The 18,869-nt window shown below is 48.1% G+C and overlaps 1 protein-coding gene across 14 annotated transcripts in view; it reads left to right on the top strand.

Moving 5' to 3' along the window:
* Positions 1-45: 45 nt before the first annotated feature.
* Hsf2bp (heat shock transcription factor 2 binding protein) overlaps positions 46-18,869 on the top strand; it is an 86,527-nt gene continuing 67,703 nt past the window's right edge. For 3 of the 14 annotated variants that reach the window (XM_087598110.1, XM_087598104.1, XM_087598105.1), the window contains exons 1-3: positions 46-218; positions 2,959-3,109; positions 13,756-13,859. In XM_087598110.1, the coding sequence (XP_087454236.1) occupies positions 2,962-3,109; positions 13,756-13,859 (252 nt within the window). In that variant the 5' untranslated portion in view covers positions 46-218; positions 2,959-2,961. 14 annotated transcript variants of the gene reach the window in all.

The raw sequence follows: 18,869 nt of genomic DNA, 5'->3' as shown, positions 1-18,869 counted from the left end.
GCGCCGCGGCGCGTGGGTGATGGCGTCACCGGTGCGCCGCTTGCCGCGCGCCCAGGGAGCCCGCGTGGCCCCTGTGCGAGTAGATACGTAGCCCCGCTACTGAAGTATATCCTGTGGGTGGTCCAAGTTCTGGGCGGGTAGTTAGGGTCAGATCTCCTCCGGCAGGACGACTACGGCTAACCTGATGCAGTTCTAGAGTCTAACCACAGCTAACAAAGGTCTGTCAGGGAAGCGGCGGTCCTGCCACCTCCATTCACCCGGTGTCTGTGAACTCCGCGGGCTTCCCTGAGCAGACTTGAGACCCAGAAGGAAGGCCATTATCCTGGCATCCCGAGGCTTACAACAGCACAGGGACAACTTCCACTCTCCCACCCTTCAGCGCCCCGTTCCCCTCAGGACAGTGCCTTGAGTCTTGATGCAGGCACGCAGCATTATAGAGGGAATGGGCCCTCTTCCAATGTGCTGGGACGAGTGCAGAGGGGGCGAGGAGACCCTTGCAGCGTTCTAGGACAGGTTCGGGATTTGGAGAAGAGAGAGAAACCCGTCCCTGAAGCAACAAGGGCACTTACAGAGGTGCGGTGTAGTGAACAATCCGTTCCTGCAGCGAGCAAGCCTCCCTGTCGCATCTTGGGACGGGTGCAAACTTGTTGAATGGGGAGTCAGCAAACCCATACCCACAACGACTGGGTCAGACGCAGGGATGTCCATTGGAGAGGGAAAAATTTTGAGGGTCTAACAGGGAGGGAGCTTGGCTCTGTCTTTAAGACCTCTTGCATTCAAAACACACAGTTCTGAGCAGTAGGTAGTGAGTATTGCTACAGTGAAACACCAGGATCAAAAAGCAAGCTGGGGAGGACTCCCATTTCCGTATTACTGTTCACCATGAAAGGAAGCCAGGACCAGATCTCAAACAGGACCTCAAAGAAGACAGGAACCTGGAGGCGGGAGCTGATGCAGAAGCCATGGAGGGATGTTGCTTACGGCCTTGCTCTTTGGTCAGCCTGCTTTCTTATAGAACCCAGGACCACCAGCCCAGGGCTGACTCTACCTACAACAGGTGGGGTCCTTCCCCATCAATCATTAACTAAGAAAATGCCTTACAGGTCTGCCTACAATCTGATTTTATAGAGACTTTTTTTTTTTTATTGAGATTCCCTCCTCTCATGGCTTTAACTTGTGTCAAGTTGACAAAACCAGAACGAGCAGGGAACACACTAAACCAATATGAAAGAAGTCTTTTAACAGTTATGCTTACTTTAGGGACATCCAAAACTCTAGGTCATCAAACATTTGAGAATTATTAGATTAGTATATTCTTCCAAGCTTTAGTTATTTCATTTTGAACCCCGCTCCCCCACCCATGTAGCCCAGGCTAGATTTCCCTTGCTGTGTAGCAAGTTGGTCTTGAACTCCAGCGTCCACCACCCAAGTGCTGGGACATAGGCATGTACCACTACATCTAGTTTCAAACCTCAGTTACCTAGCTAAAATAACTCTTCTGTGCATGCGAAAATGCATCCCTTAACACAGAAGCACTTGGCCAAGGGACGACGAGGTTCTCCCTGTGCGGTTTTTCAGTTTGTAGGTTTGGTTCTAGCATCCTCTCCGTAAACAGGGAAGGACGGATTCTGTTTGACACTCAGGCCTCATTTTGCAGGTCACAAGTCTGAAACACTGAAGGAGAAGAGCCGCAGTAGAGTCTGGTTCCTTCTCATCCCTGGGTCCAGGGGCCGAGAGTGAAGCGCAAATTTGGCGAGATTTGAACCTCGCGGCTTTCCGTATGGTCGGGCATCTTCAGATTCCCGCACTTTTTTTGCGCGTGTTAGAGAGCTCTGCGCAGGCGCACAAAGCTGAGGCCTTGGCTATGGCTGCGATCGTGGGCGAGCGTTCCGGTACTGAGGAGGCCTGCCGGGTCAGTGTGTGCCCCACATATGGGAGCTACTGGTGTTTACTTCCCTCAGGGTGACTCCTGTGCCTGAGAAGATGTCCCTGTAGCCTTGAAGGGGCCAGGCCGGGAGCCGCGCAAGGGTGGGCCAGACCAGAGACACGAGGCGCGGTTCCAAGTCATCTGTGGAGGCCTTCAAGTTAAAAAGTGGTAGCTCAGGTTTTAGGCTGTGAGGCTCTGGGGAACCAGAGCCGTGCACTTATCTGGGTTCTGCCTCTGGTGTCCCTTCACGAGAGGGCCTGGTTGACGCCTACTTCCAGTGGGACGCCATTGTATAGTAGCATGAATGTTTGGGGACAGCAGAGGCCAAAAGCAGCCGCAGGGATCCCATCCTGGAGGAGTTCAGTTTGGGGCACATTAACTTGCGGGCATTTTCTTTGGCTTTTAGAAATGTATATTTGGTTTTTCCTCTTAAGTGTTTCCATTCCCTCTTCCGCTATATTCGTTCTTACTGAATCAGAATTTTGGTGTGTTGCTCAGGCTGGTCTCCCAACGCTTGGGCAAAGCCATATTTCGGCCTCAGTCTCTTGAGAAGCTAGGACTATGGGTGTGGATTACCACCCTCATCCACCGCCGGCAAGGCTCTCTGTATATAAAGCCCACGTATACACAAACACACTCACGAATACACATCTATATCCATATATGTGTAACAGAAGGGACATCAGATGCCAGGGGTGGTGGAAGAGGCCTGTAATCCAGAACTAGGGAGGCAGAGGCAGGCCCACTGCCTAGTCTGCAGAATTCCAGAACAGCCAGGGCTACACAGTGAGACCCGCCCTCTCAAAAAGCAAATCAAAGCTCCAGTGCGCGCGCGCTTTGGAACACACACACACACACACACACACACACACACAGACACACACACAGACACACACGAACATGATGTAAACACATTTGTGAGGCAGTTATGAATGTAAGAGTCTGGAAAGAAAAGGAAAGTTGATTTGGGTTGCTAGTTCTAGTCATCTGAAGAGAAATGCTACAATGCTAAGACCTGCTTGTTCCTTTAGCACATGGAATCTAAGGAAGAATTCGTTAAAGTCAGAAAGAAGGACCTGGAGCGGCTGACGACGGAAGTGATGCAAATCCGGGACTTCTTACCCAGAATACTAAATGGGGAGTTACTGGAAAGCTTCCAGAAGTTGAAGATTGTAGAAAAAAGTGAGTTTTCCCTCATGTGTGCCCTCTTGTCTTTAGGTGGGTAGGGGGCGCCAGCTTTCAGTGTTGAGCTAAGTCCAGGATTGCTAGGACTTGTCTATCCAGATGTTTGACATTTGAACAATGTATCAAATACCAGTCGGGACCCTGTTATTATTATTATTTTTTTTGGGGGGGGAGGTACTTGGAGCTTGCAAAAGCACTTTCCCAATTGGGACTGGACTGCAATCCAATCAGCTTTTCGGTGGGTAAGGCTAATTTCTCAAGTCACATCGGACCGCCAGCCCTCATAGTGTGCGCCCCAGAGGCCCAAGTAATGTCTTGAGCTGTAAGTCCAAATAAGGAAGTGTCTTATTTTTCCCCAGTAATTTATTTATTCACTTTACGTCCCGATTGCAGCCCCTCCCCCACACCAGTGTGGTGTCGTCCTGTCATCCCGAAGGTGTCCTCAGCTGCCCCCACCTCCTTCCCCACCAAGAAAGTGTCTTGACTGAGGAATGTAGGTTTCCGAGCCAGTCTCGATGGTGCCCGTGCCTGTAATCCAGTACTTAGGTGGTGGAGGTATAAGGACCGGGAGTTCAGGATCATTTTCCCCTATGTACCAAGTTCAAGCCTCACCTGAGAGCTGTGAAACAGGCAGCACAGTGATCTCAGAAGGGGAGGACAATCAGGCCACATAAGTTGTAAGCTAGAAGGGATCGGAATGTGGGTTTCTAGTTTGTACACGTGTACTTTGCCAGTTAGCCAGCCCTATTCAGTTAGAAGGGTGAAGCAGTTAGAAGTTTGTGAGACTCCAGTTCCAGGGCATCCATTATCCTCACACAGACACGCCTACAGGCAAAATGCCAATGTGTGTGAACTTAAAAATTAAAAAAAAAGAAAGGAGTAAACGGTTAATGGTTACACGGAGCCCTGTCCTATTCTGTCAGGAGTTTTCTCAGCCATTAACTTCTGCCTTGTACTGTATTCTGGGAGGTAGACCCCCTACAGACTAGAATTGGAAGGCCTCTCTGAGCAAAGAGAGAGGGACCGGGTGGGAGGGGTGCTGGCCTGCCCTCTGCCCCTCTTGTTACTCCGGTGTTTGGGTGGCATTGCTCCACAAGTGCCCTCCCAGTGGCCTCCTCCACAGTCTACCTCTTACTGGGCTTCAATAACACACTCTCCCTTTGAGAGGGCCATCACCATTCCCTGGCTATGTCACTATCTTCGTGGGGGGCCTTACTCCTCCTGTCGCCGGTTATTGACTTTCTAACCACTTCATTCTGATCTTATGCTCAGCTGGCAAGTTTTGAGAGCAATTAGCGTCAGTGCATTTATTTCCAGAAAAGGAAAATGCTGCCTGGTAACAGAGTGCATTAGCCTGCTGGCTGATTGTTTCACTGTAAAGCCACGAACCGGTGGTCTGCGAAAACGTATCAGGATCTCATTTGTCAGAGATTAGACGCCAGTCTCCTTCCCAGGGCAGGCTAGAGGCCACACATGAATCTGGTAACTTGATAAAGTCAGACTGTAGGGGCTGTTCACTTGAGGTTCGTGGCCTTCCCGGGCTGTGTGTCCCTTCCCCATCTATCTCTGCGATGTCCTCTTGGTCACCTTTGCCTATTCACCTTTCTCAAGACTAGCAGTTCTCATCCTTCCTAACGCTGCGACCCTTTGACACAGTTCCTCATGTCGTGGTGACCCCCAAACTTAAAATAGTTTCGTTGCCACTTCATAACTATGATTTTGCTGCTGTTATGGATCGTAATGCAAATACCTTTGTTTTCTGATCGTCTTAGGTGACCCCTGTGAAAGGGTCTTTTGATCCCCAGCCCTCAAGAGGTTGTGACCCACAGGTTGAAAACTGCTACTCAGAAGCCCTTAGACAGTGCAGGTGCCTGAGGCCCAGCCTAGTCCTTCCTATTTCATCGTAGCCTCCCCAAGGCAGTCTCGTGCACACAGACAGCCTTAGTCCTTTTGATGTGAGTGGCTGCTGGACGTATCTCTGTAGCCAGCATCCGCCTTTCCCTGACTCCCACTTGGCATCTTTTCTCACTTGATCATTTGGACTCTAAGTGCCCATGCTAAGCTTATCAGGGACAGGTGTGTGTCTGACTAGATCAGGTTTACGTCTCTCTGAGGCGTGCATGACCACAGGTACAGAGGAATGGGAGGCACTTCACCGGGCCCTGGGGACAGGCTTGGACTTAGGCGGTGTGGGAATGAAGCAGTGTTTTATGTTGGAGATGGCTTCCTATATCCTGGGATAACCTCGAATTCTCTGTGCAGCCCAGGCTGGCCTCAAACAGTAGACATTCCTGCTTCAGCCCCCTAAGTCCTTAAGCGCTGTTTCGACGGCTCAGAGCAAGGTGGAGCTTTGTGTAAAGAGGCAACTAGAGGCTGAGTGCGAAGCGGACCCGGGTCTTGTTTGCTCATAAACAGTGACGCTCAAATAAATGTAGAACACTGTGTAGACGGACCTTGCCCACTGTGTGGACGGACCTTGCCCGCACCTTTGAGGCTATCGGGAAGCCAGGCTGTGTTTGTGTGTCACTCTTCAGGCCAGGTCAGGTTTCTCCTTCTGAAAGTGGGGGAGCGGGCTGGAGAGATGGCTCAGAGGGTAAGAGCACTGACTGCTCTTCCAGAGGTCCTGAGTTCAATTCCCAGCAACCACATGGTGGCTCACAACCATCTGTGATGGGATCTGATGCCCTCTTCTGGTGTGTCTGAAGACAGCTATGGTGTACTCATATACATAAAATAAATAAAAGATCTTTTGAAAGTGGGGGAGCTTTGGAAAGGAATTCGATGACTGCGAAGTGACATCGTGACACGTTCCCATTAATGGGAGACATAACGTTTCCTGTTTACTTGGCAGCTGGCTCTATCTGGGCCTGCTACTGTAGCCCGACAAGTGGCAGGGCACCCTTCCACTTAGCAAGATCATTTTTACTTTCTTCTGCCTGACTCCTACTGATTCCCTTCTGCTGCTTCTCCCTGGCCTGCCTTGGAGCTGTACCGCCAGTGAGCTCGGGAGATGCTTTCTGACTTTATCAGCCTGTCGTCATCTCTGCTGTTTTGGTGGGGCCCTTGTGCCTGCCTCCTCTAGGCCGTGTCTACTGTCCCCAGCCTGGTCATCTTTGCCTGATTCTATCATTCTACCACTGGAGCGAAGCTGTTACAATAGCTGCTCCTTGTCCGTAGGACAAAGGGCAGCTAGCAAACGGTGAAGCCTTTGTACTGACGGGTAAGCCTTGCCTAGAGTAGCTCTGACTACCCAGACACGAGCCCTGTTTAGGCATTAGGCACACCTCGTGTCCTTTGCTTCCTGGGAGGTCACTGTAAACTTTCAACTTAGGCCCTCCCTGACTACCTCCGCTTTTCTGGGCAAGGCAAGGTTGAAGAGATGGCCTTCTACAGCGCCTTTATCTACTTTTTGCTCTTGAATTCTCTCTCTCTCTCTCTCTCTCTTTTTTTTTTTTTTTTGTGACAGGGTCTCACTTGGTAGCCCTGCCTGTCCTGGGATTCTCTATGTAGATCAGGCTGGCCTTTCACTCACAGAGATCCCCCTGCCTCTGCCTCCCAAGGGCCCGAGTGGGTGAGCTAGGTATCAGATAGCATGCCGAACTTGATTCTGAGCTAGCATGAGACCTGCCTCTGAGAAGCTGGGCAGGTAAGCAGTGCCTTGTCTAAGTGTCTTTTAAAGAGGCAACACTGAGGAAAAGGCACACTTTCTTTTTTTTTTTTTTAAGTATTATTATGATTTTATATGTCTGAGTATGTAGCCTGAATGCATGTATGTGTGCCATGCCTGAGGAACTTAGAAGGGCGTGTCGGATCCTCTGTTACTAGACTTACTGACAGTTGTGAACTGCTATATAGGTGCTGGGAATTGAACCCAGGTCCTCCGAAAGAGCTGCTCTCTATCCCCCGCAGAGCACTGTTTATTTTAAGGAGGAGAAGGAAAGACACGTGACAGTCACAAAGGGAGTAAGTAAGGATGGTCGTTTGGATTTGTCAGGTGGCTTTCCTGCTTGCGCAGGACTTGTGGCCAGCAGAAGAAAGGCAGTAAAGGTGGGATGTTCACGGCGGACGGGAGGGGATTGGCTGAGGTCAGAGGAGCTTGGAACCCCTAACTGGAGTGATCCTAAAATACAGATCAAGTGGTGTGTATTGGGGGATGGTTTGAATCTGAGGATCCAGAAGAGTTAGAAGGGTTGGTGGGATGGAGAGTATCCCTCAGGGCAACTGCTAGGCTCCACTGGACTTGCTCTGACTGGATGGGTGGGTTCATGAGATGATGGTGAAGGGAAGGATTGTAGGTCAGGATCGGCCATGGTAGAAGTGTGGAGAGGCAGGACATCTGTGACATCTGTGTCCTCCATGTTGGCTAGCATCTCATTGTGTTTTCTGGAACTATAAAGCACTCATCTAAGAGCATTAGAGCACTTGCCTGGCTACATACTGGGCCCCGAGTAAGGTCCTAGGACTCTGTTACTCCCCCCAACCCCCAAGTCTCCAAGGATGTGGCAGGTTTGAGATGACTTAATCATTCTGAATGGTTTGTATGGTACCTGCATTGTAGAATCTTGGAGGAAGTGTTTTTGGAGAGAGCATTCTGGCAGATCCACAGCCCAGCAGCGTCAGTTGTGGCTCAGATGCTATCACACAGTGAACTTGGGAGAGCCTTGACTTGAAGTTTACCAAGTTGGAAAGTGTGTAAATATGAAATACTCCCGTGGACATTGTCAGTGCTCTTCAGTGCTGGGCAGTGCAGGAAGGGAGGAGTCCTGCACGGTTGTTGATCGTGTTGAGGTCTCAGTTGAGACAGGGAGAGGAAGAGCACTGTGGGGCTTTCAGTTATCATCCAAGACCAGCCAGCTAATAGGACAGAGACTGCGACCGAGCCCTTCAGTTTTCTGTAATTATAGTGAGGACGGTAAAGGATTTGCTGCTGGCAGCCGAGTCCTGGGCAGAGCCAGCTTCAAGAAGCAGAGCCTTAAGAGGTTAAGGAGCTTGTTTGGCTGAAGAATGGTCCTCCTCAGTCAGGGAAGGCTGTCCTCTTCAACTGGGTGTTTGGGAAGGGAAGCACAAGGAATGGTGAGGAAGGAGCCTGTCTACCTGGCCTGATAACCCTGTGGAGGCTGGAGTGAAATACCAAGTCCAGATTGTCCTTATATCCCAGAGTCTTGTGACTTGAAAGGGGACAGGATGATCGGGAATTTTAGATTCTGCTAGAACATCTTGTGAGCTTGAGGATCTTGGTCCATGGGGGCCCTCTAGTGGTTACTTGAAAGACAAGTACACCAGATAGTTATAATCTTGGGGCACAATAGGGGTAAAAAAAGACAGAGACAGTGAAAGGGGAGGTGTGTCACAGATGCCACACAACTATAAAAGGCCACCAGAATCCCAAGGGGGTTGGCTGGGGGAAGCCAAGGCAGCTTTATGAAGGAGTAGACTTAGGGGACAGTTAAAATGCATCCTAGAATTAGTTTATTCAAGAGAAGGAACAGCATTTGGTACGGTAGGCAAATGGATTTCAGTTCAGCATGTTGGGAAATGCAGGTCGTGCAGTGTACAGTCTGCACACTGTAGAAATGAGTTGACTAGACTTAAGCAGTGTTCACCAGGTAAACGAATGTGGTCGTCCTCTGTGGGTCACTGGATTATTCTATGTACCGGAGATACTTAACAGCTCCTCTGGAATAGTGGTCCAGAGCTGGTTCTGGAGCCCTTGAGCTTCTGCAACGGCTTGTTTCTGGGAAACTTGTAGGATGCAGAATCATTCTGGAGGTGTCTGTTTGCTGTGGAAAACTATGTCAGTAAAAGTGCCTCACGAAGGGCTGACAGTCTGCACTTGATCTTAGCCAAAAGGCCGAGAAGCGATAGGGCTGACAGTCTGATGAAACCCTGGCAAGTTGCAGAGTATCTGTCAAGAATTTCCCTGAAAAGGTACCTTCAAGTACAGTCCCCAGGTCCTCAGAACGGGACTTTGGAAAAAGGTTTTCACAGGGGTAAAATGAGGCCTGATGGGCTCTAGTCCAGTATGACATTCTTGTCAGGAAAGTTTTAATCGTGGTCACAGTGAGGTCTGTGTGAAGATAGGGGGAGGCCAGTGAGGGGAGAGACCGTGAAGAACAGGCCATGTAGGGTCTGCCAAAGTGTTTCTTAATCCAGGGAATGTTTGGCAGAAAGAGGCAAGGAACAGGTTTGCCTGTCAAGGTTTCACCCCGCGTTTGGCCCTGCTAACCCCTGGCCTGTGAGGCATACGTTCCATGTGCTGGGAATGTATACACCGCCCAAATCTCAGCTCAAAGTGAAGATGGAGCTTGTCAGCACTGCACTCTTTTCTCTTGATGCTTCCAGAGTGCTGGGAAGGAAAAGGCTAATGGTTATTTAAAAGTATCTGGGTTTTCAGACAGCTGTTGTGGTAAAAACTATTTCACATTTATGGAAAACAACTGATGACGTGTTGTAGACATGCCAGGTAACGGGGGAAGAAAAACCAGACCCCAGTGTGAGCTGCTTTCCAGAAGCCCTGCCTCTCACCAGCAGCTCCTGTCCCTCTTCCTAAGTAGGCTGAATGTGGAGATACTCATTCTCATGGTATCAACACCATCAAAACTACATCTGGTGTCACATGCCATGCCAGCTACATAGCTGGGAGCTGTAGCAGAGGGGTGGGTGTTGACATTGAGCTCTGCCAGGACTACAGAGTAAATTTAAGTCCACCCTGGGTAACTTCAAAAATGAAAAAAGAGGGCTGTGGAGACAGCTTAGTGACAGAGGGCTTGCCAAGCATTCTCGAGACCTTCCGTTCAATCCATAGGGCTATCAAAACCACCACCACCAAAACCCATCAAACCTATCGGACTATGGGGGTACACACCTATTATCCCAGCCCTGAGAAGACCGACTCAGCTGGATTCTGGAAAATACGGTGAGACTGTGATCTAACCCCCCAAACAAAGCCAGAGCTATATAAAGATCCTCATTCCAGAGTACTGCTGTTGAAATAGTCTGTGGCATAGATGGCTTCCCAGTATCCTAGCCTGTCTAGTGCGCCGCCTTCTATCCAGTTAGGTGTCTAGAGATTCTCTTGGTTTGAGTTCTAAAAGCAGTGGAGGCAGCTAGGTTGGGTGACAGACACCCTGTGACAGAGTTCGTGTAAGATGTTTCCATTCTGTGTATCAGCCATTGCATTGTTTATATTATTTCTGTTTGTAGATTTAAAAATTTATAAAGGCAATATGTTTTTGTTTCCTTATGTATTGTTTTTATGACTGTTTTAGAGATTCTGTGTAGATCAGGTTGGCCTGGAACTCAGAGAGATCTGCTTTCTGCACTACCACTCCTGGCCAAAGGCAGTTTATTTCCCCCATCCCCGACCCACAGACAGGGGTTCTTTGTATAGTTCTGACTGCCCTGGAACTCGATCTGTAGACCAGGCCAGGCTTGATCTCCAAGATCAGCCTGCCTTTGCCTCTTGAGTGCACCACCACCTCCTGACTTTAAAGCCCCATGTTCTTAAGGGAGATCTTCTGTTTTAACTAAAGCTGTATTTGTCTGTCCAGGCAGAAAGGTGAAGAATGTATAAAGAAGTGACACTCGTGTGAAAATATTTAGGGAGTGTCTACAACATTCCACACACTTTCCTAAGCACTTGGGGTGCAGCATGAAACAAACCATGATAATCTCCGGTCCTGGTGGTGGTGGTGGTTGGTTGCAAGCAGTGGTCCCGTTGGGCCACTAGGGGGTGCTCTGACACTGCTGATAGGACCGCTGTAGGGCTGGACAGTCTCCTGAGCACTGTGGCCTGGAATTTCCTGAGGTTCCATGTCCTGACCCGGGCCTCGCTGAGCCTGTTGCTTTGATCTGAAAACCTGCAGCACGCTCACAGAAAGCTACACAGAGAGGAACTTATATAACGGAAGTGGCGGCTGGTTTTACATGACAAGATTTGTAGACATTTAGTTACCCCCTTCTTGTCTATGTTCGAGTAGCAAAGTTTAATAACAGAACCCGACTTTCAGAGTTGGTTACCAGGAGCAAACATCGACACTGCTGGTAGTTCTATTGTTTAGTTCCTGTCTGGCTATGGTCTGTATTTCATAGCTCACATGTGCTTATAATGTAATATGGGTATGTGTAGGTGTCATTCAACACGGTTACATGTATTCAACAGTGTTATTTTAAAGCTAGAGGTCCACTGCTCTTTGGTTGCATGGGTGGTCAGGGTTAGTGGGACAAGGGAGAGTTCATACGGTATGACAGACCTGAAAAGTCAGGGAGGAGAGCTCTGACGGAGGGAGAATAAATAGCCAGCCCAGCTTGCATGCTTCTAGGAAATGTGAACGGGCTCTTGCCAGCCAGTTTCATAATCTCCAACTTGTTGTTGACCTTTGGGTTCTAATCTTCCTTCTTGGACAGGGTCTCAAGGAAATGTAGACGCTTTCCTTGTTCTTTCTCCAGAATGCTTGGGATGCCAAGTGGCTGTAGGCAGTCCCTGGGGTTTTTGTGTAAATGTCCCTTTGCCTTTTCAGACCTCTGGAGCACCAAGCCTGCCCCTTCCCTTGCCTGTGCTGAATTGATCCTCAGCCTGAAAACTGTTTCTCCTTGAGGTGGAGGGGTGTATGGTTCTGTATGTTCTCAGAGGTACCCTCCCTTTCCCGGGTTCCATTAGTCTCTGTTTATACTCCTCCATTGCTGTAGCCGAGCCCTCTTGTCCACTGTGCATTCCACTCCTACTGCTAGTGATGAGAGCTGAGGAAGTTGTTTTTGAAGTATGATTCCCATAAAACCTCACCTAGGAGCCTTGTTAGAAATTTAATTTCTTTGGGCTGGAGAGATGGCTCAGTGGTTAAGAGTACTTGCCGCTCTGGCAGGGGACTAGGATTTGGGTCCCAGTACTGGTAACCCACAACTGTTTGTAACTCCAGTCCCAGGGGATCTGACACCCTCTCCTGGCATCCACTGGCATCAGGGGTGAACATGGTACGGATGCATATATGCAGGCAAACATTTATACAGAAAAGAGAGGACTTGTTTCTTTTCAGTGTATGTGTGAGTGCTTGCATGTATGCTTGTGCACCGTATTCATGCTTGGTACTGAGGAGGCCAGGAGTGGCGGTCAGAGTTGCAGGCTGTCGTAAGCTGCCACGTGGGTTCTGGGAACAAAACTCTGCAAGAGCAGCCACTGTTCTCGACCACTGAGCCATCTTTCCAGCCCCCACATATAAATCTTAAAAAAAGAAACGCGCCCTTTCTTTACCCTCCCTGAGGAGCTGTTGGCAGCGACTGGTGTAGGGTGAAGGGGACGGTTCTCCTCAGCGGTGCAGTCACTGCTGAGTCGCTGTACTCCACGTCCCTGCCTCAGGAACTAAACTCAGAAGGTCATAAAAATGTCCAAACTCAGCAGCAGCCAAAGCCGTGAGAATAAGAGGAGGCTTCTTGGAAAGCCCTAGGTCTTGCCAAGGTTGGACCCCAGTACAGGGGTATATGGGGGAGGGCAATAAGGGGGATGTATAGGGGGATACCTGTATGGGGGAGAGGGAGGGGAGGGAACGGGGGCTTATGGACAGGAAACCGGGAAGGGGAATAACCTTTGAAATGTAAGTAAAGAAATATATAATAAAACAATTAAAAGAAAAGAAAAAAAAGAGGAGGCTTCTTGGCCATCAGGTGATCGATCATCAGGAGTGGGAGGGGTGTGAGAGTGGATAATGGTGGCGGAAAGGAGCCAGATGTAGTAGATGTGTCCATGAAAGAAGTACCTTACAGAAAAGAAAGGTAAGTTCTGAGGCCCAGCTAAACGCGTGGAATCACAAACTCTGAGCGCCAGGCCCAAGTCCCCTGGGATCCTCGCATATTAGGATTTGTTCGTCACTGTCTCTCAGTACTTAGTCTCAAATCTTGTATATATATTGGCAAAAACAATGTTTGATTTCTTAGCCTTGAGATCAGATTCTTAAAATTTTCAATTAAATGCCCAATTCTTTTGAACAGTGGCATTTCTGCAGTATGACAGTATTTAAAGTTGATAATATGCTTCTCGTTGGTTTATTGATGTGGGTGTCTTTTGAGTTTTTTGTTGGCCATTTGACTCATAAGCTGAGTGATGGTGGAGAGGAAGTGTTACGTCGTCGTCACTACCCCTCACGGTAGCATGTTCTTGTCTTGATCTCTGTTGCTTCCCGCCTCCACTGACTACTACTGCAGTTGTTCCATTGAGTCAGTCTGCCAGTTGGTGGGACTTGTTCTCTGAGTCAGCTCCTGCTGGCACCAGCCACTCGTGAGGTGCCTTCTGCTTTTTATGGCACAGACACACGTTTGTGCCATGAGATAGTCAGGCTTCTCCGCTCTGCCTTCAGTACTTTATAAATAACTCGCTTTCTTGAAGCCTTGAGTACCCGTCTGGCAGTAAATGAGGTCTTTAAATCACAAAGTAAGATAACAGGAGAATTTCTTTCAGGACTGGAGGCAGTTCAGTGCCACAATTGTGCTTAGTGTGCATGGGACGGGCTTCACTCCCCAGCGTCTATTCCCACCCCTCCCCACAAAAAAGGATTTCTGGTAAAGCTTGAAAAATGGAAGAGAGCCTAGACACAGGACTATAAGAATGTTGTGTGTGGTTCCACATGTCTTAAGTATTTTTCTGTCTCTTCTAGACCTGGAAAGAAAAGAACAAGAATTAGAGCAGCTGAGATTGGACTGTGAACACTTCAAAGCCCGGCTAGAAACTGCACTGGCAGACAGTGGGAGGGAGAAGAAGGTAGGCTCTTGGGCAAGGCTCCTGCAGGGGCTGGGCCCAGAGGCTGTTGCTTTGCTGCCTTTTGCTCCTGAGGAGCAACCAATCTCACATTTTCTCTGTTAACCCTCAGGAGATTGTAGTTTCAAAGATGTGTATTTTGAGTGGGTTCGAAGGTAGGTGAACTGTTAATGGAGTTTATAACCATTTAACAGGTAGACCATTCACTTCTTTTTAGTATATATTTTTTGTATATTTAGAGTCTGTGGGCATAAGAGAGTGTCTGGTGTGACTATTTATGCATATTATGCAGGCTTGTGTTTGCTTCACTTTGTATGGTGTTCAGAGGACAACTTGTGGGAGTTGCTTCTTTTCCCCCCATGTGGGTTCTGGGTTGGTGGGAAGTAAGTACCTTTACCCATTGAGCATCTCACCCGCCTCCTCGTAAAGTTTATATTTAAAGCCTGCTTCAGCTTAACATGATGGTTCACACCTTTAACCTCAGCACCCAGGAGGCAGAGGCAGGTGGCTCTCAGTCAGTTTGAGACCAGTCTGGTCTACACAGTGAGTTCCAGGGCAGCCAGGGCCACACAGGGAGACCCTGTCTCAAATAAAACAAAACAAGTCTGCTTTATCGTACATATTTATAACATGGTAAGAATCTGGAAGCAAGTAACTTATATTGGTAATATATTAAGTTAGAAATACTGCTAATTAATCTGGTTATGACTTAATGATACTTAGGAAATAACTAGTTATATTTTATTTTACTATTGGGAAAACTATATTTTTCTTTATTAAAATTATTTTATATTTTTATGTGTTTTGCATGTATGTCTGTCCAGTGTGTGTGGGATTGGTTTCCCCAGAGGCCAGAAGAAGGTGTCAGATCCTCTGGAACTGGAGTTACAGTTCACTGTGAGCTGCCCTGTAGGCTCTGGACCTGAACCTAGGTCCTCAGCAAAACTAGCAAGCACTTTTAACTGCCAAGCCACCTCTCTAGCCCCTATAATATTTTTTGAAAATATTTTTATAATAGGATGGCATATATTAATTCTTCTACTATAAAACTAGTCCTGGGCTTCCACTTGTAGAATTTTGGGCTTGCCTATCTCTGTATTTTAAAATAATGGAGCAGTAGTGCTGAGCAGTGACAGCCAATGTGTGTTGGATACTGTCGTGTGCTCACAAACATATCAGCAGGCGTTACTGTCGTACAAGACACTGAGTCCGCATACTGCCTGCGCACTAGGGAATTCTGAACGTGCTGTAGCAGATGTTTTGTAAACTGGTAGAGCGGGCTTGTATTTCAATACAGAGCAAGTAGAACATGGTAGGAGAGAGTTTATTCTTAAGCCTGGATTAGGTTTTGTGTAAACTACACAAAGTTGAATTTTTAGCGTTGCTATATTCCATTAAGATCGGCTCATAAATTGCAAGGCAGTGTGGTTAGTTTCAGACGAAGCATTTTTAAAGGATTTATTTATTTATTTTATATATGAGAATATACTGTCACTCTCTCAGACACACCAGAAGAGGGCATCGGATCCCATTACAGATGGTTGTGAGCCGCCATGTGGTTGCTGGGAATTGAACTCAGGACCTCTGGAGGAGCAGTCAGTGTTCTTAACTGCTGAGCCATCTCTCCAGCCCAAGAATTTTATTTTTAATTCAAATATTGCATAATTTCTCTCCCTTTTCTTTCTTATGCTTCTCGTGTCTCTAACCCCTGCTCCTTTCAAATTCATGACCTGTTTTTCTTTATCATTGTTCTGCAAACACACACACACACACACACACACACACAGACACACACACACACATAAGTATACAAATGAATACATATATAAATGCAACTTGCTGAGTCTGTTTACTGTTGCTTGTCTGTATCTGATTCCAGGGTTGACCACTTGGCATGGAGAGTCATTTAGGGCCTCTTTGCTGGGGGAGACTAATTCTCCCGCTCTCAGCAGTTGTAGGTTGTCATAGTTCTTCATTTAGGAGTGGGCCCTGTGAGCTTTCCTCATTCACATTAGTGCGTCAGCTGATGTTGGAGCTATTCGGGTCTTTTTAAGGCAGCCATCTTGTAGATGCTACAGCGGTATAGCTTTCTCGTCACAGTTAGAAGACAGCTTCACAGAGAGCTTTGGTTCTCGGTTCTTACAATCTTACCAGTCCCTTGGAAAAGGGAAACTTAAGGTCGCCTAGCATTTGAGCTCTCACAGGGGTTTTGCTGCCCACTTTTAGCCTGATTTACAATGAGTACTGAGAGTGAAAAACAGGGTAGAAACATTTTAAAACTGGCTTTAAAAAAATCACATTTAAAATTGGGACCAATCAATGGATAATCATCGGAGATTAGCACCATCGTGTGTACCAAGACAATAGGACAGGTAGGTGCCTGAGGGCACCTCAGTGATGGCAGAGAGCAGACTCACTCTGCAATCAAGAGGACAACCTGGTGTTAATCCCAGCACCCAGGAGGCGGAGGCAGGAGGCTCTCTGTGAGTTTGAGACCAGCCTGGTCAACATAGCCCTATGCATGTTAGACAAGAACTGATGTACTCAGCTGTAATACAGTCACGCCCTACTGGAGTTCTTCCAGCCTCACTTTGTTACCCAGAAAATCGTAGTCCAGCACAGACTAAGATACTGTGAGCAGAACTCATGGACGGTCCTGGTGGAGGAAGTCAGAAGACCAGGATGACTGCACACACACAGAGATAAAGGGTGTGCTCAGGAGCGTTGAGATGGGATCTGGGCTAGAACGGTCAATGAATTTGTCTTCACTGGGCCTCGCTATAGCCTAAGCTAGTGATAGCCTTGGCTGTCCCCCATCTGATGCTATGTATGCAAGGCAGTTCACAGAGGCTTCTACTCAGATTTCAAGGAATGTTGGGGAGGCTGGATGATGTGTGACAGAGGTAAGAGTACTTGGAGGTAGCCCTTGAGAGAGCAGTGGGTGTGAGGTGGGGCAGAGACCCCAGGACACTGAAGATCCTGCAAGTGTAGACTGTCCGCCAGGGAAAGTTCTAGACAGTGAACAGGGCCAGCCTGGAAGAGCCATGGAGCTGCAGTGGTGTACTCTAGGGGACGGGCTCCCCAGCCTTTGGCACCCGGGTAACACCACTGCACATCTCAGCCGTGGAACTGTAGGCGCTGACATTTGCCCTGCTGATTCCTGTCTTGCTTTGGTCTCTGTGCTCTCTGCCTTGTGCCCCTTTTGGATTGGAGGTCTTTATTCTGCTGTGTACTTGGGATATGCAAAACTTTCGTTTTGGCCTTATAGGGACTCACAGGCAAGAGCTTGTCTTGAGTCTCAGGAAGCTTTATACTAGTGCTACTGGCCAGTGCAGGAACTATTGAGACACTGGGGAAATGAACTAAAGGACTTTGGGTATACATAGGATGGTTCTGTTATGTGTTACTAATCATGGCCTTGTTGCTACCTTCCGGAATTAGATATGGTTTTAGGAGATGTGTTTGGGTGTCAGGTTGACAGAGGGTGCACTTTTGAGAGTTAATCTTGATTGTCAACTTGGACTGAGAAATGCCAAGGAGATTTGTGAGGTACATTTCTGCTGTGCTTATGGACGTAATTCTGGTGAGGATTAAGAGGGGGAACAGCTACTCCGAATCCTGCTTGTGTCACACACTAGTCTGAGAACCCAGATAGACTAAAGGGCAAGAAGGAGAAAGCACGGGACTGTTCTCTCTGCGCTTGCTGGTGTCTGTGAGGTGAGCAGCTTTGCTCTGCTCTACTGTCCCGTCCTGACTATAGCTGTGGGACAGACAGACTATGGACTGAAGCCCTGAAACTGATGGAAAACTTGTTGTCCTTCTACATTGTTCTGTGAGGCATTTGTCCGTGATGAAAGGCTAATAACACAGCAGCTCAGTGCTGAAAGGTCTGTGGGCAGACACCCTGTAAGCAGGCCCACTGTAAGCAGTCCCACTGAAGTGGGGTGGTGAATGAGGCCTGGGGTCTGCTCTCTAGTCCTGTGTAGAATGGGCGTGGTGATACACACCTCACTTGGAAGTTGGAGGCAGGAAGGTCAGAAATTCAAGATTATCCTCTGTTACATAGTGACCTTGAGATCTGCCTGTTTCAAAAACAAACAGTGACAGCTGTGCCTGTCCCAGAGCACAGAGACCTTTTGCTGTTGCCAAGTTTCTTCCCCTGGCCTCTGTCCTCCAAGAGCAGGTATCCATCCCAACTCTCTTTTCCAGTGATCCAACTTAGTTGCTGCGTTGAAGGAGAGGAGACCACGTCACTACAGCTTCAGCAAAGCCCCTGCATCAGAGTCCTCAGCCCAAGGGGACAGAAACTGTCCCGTGCACTGCACACTCATGTTTTACATTCTATACTTTTCTTACGTACTGGATTGATACTGATTTCACCCACCCTGAAGTGCTTACTGGCAGTAATCTAACTCAGTCTCCGAGGTGCTGGATTCTTTCCTGCTTCCTCAGCTCTATAATAAGCTGACATTCCTGCCTCATGGTCTGCACAGGCCTGGGCAGGGACCACAGACAGTGCCTCAGAAAAGACAGCTGCAGAGACAAGTGACCTTATTATAGCCAGCTTACTTACCCCGTTCATCCAGTGAACTGTTCAGCTTAGCTGGAGATAGAAAACTAGTCAGGGCTAAAGCATCCCTCATTTCCATAAGGTCAGCGCACTGCACACCATGACAGCAATAATACTCAGTGTTCAGAGCCTGGCCATTCCATCAGTCAGTCAGGCTGTGCACTGAAAGGCAGCTGCAGCCACGCCTCTATTTTGTTTTATTTTATTTTACTTTATTTTATTTTGAGATGTGGTCTTGCTATGGAGTCTGAGCTGCCTTCAACGCTATGTAGCTTAGGCTGGCCTTGAACTTTTGATCTTCCTGTCTCAGCCAGCCTCCAAGTGCTGGAATGAAAGGCATTTACCAGCATGTTGGCTCCATGTACTTTTATCTCATAGCATGGACCTTTCCCCATTAGCAAACCAGCCAGGACAGAGACTGTCAGTTTTCTGTTATATTTTAC

Source organism: Rattus norvegicus, chromosome 20 (assembly GCF_021556685.1).
Source record: "Rattus norvegicus strain SHRSP/BbbUtx chromosome 20, alternate assembly SHRSP_T2T, whole genome shotgun sequence".
NCBI classification, from domain to species: Eukaryota; Metazoa; Chordata; class Mammalia; order Rodentia; family Muridae; genus Rattus; species Rattus norvegicus.
Note: the sequence above shows the minus strand (reverse complement) of the source record. Positions and strands in the feature narration are given on the sequence as shown.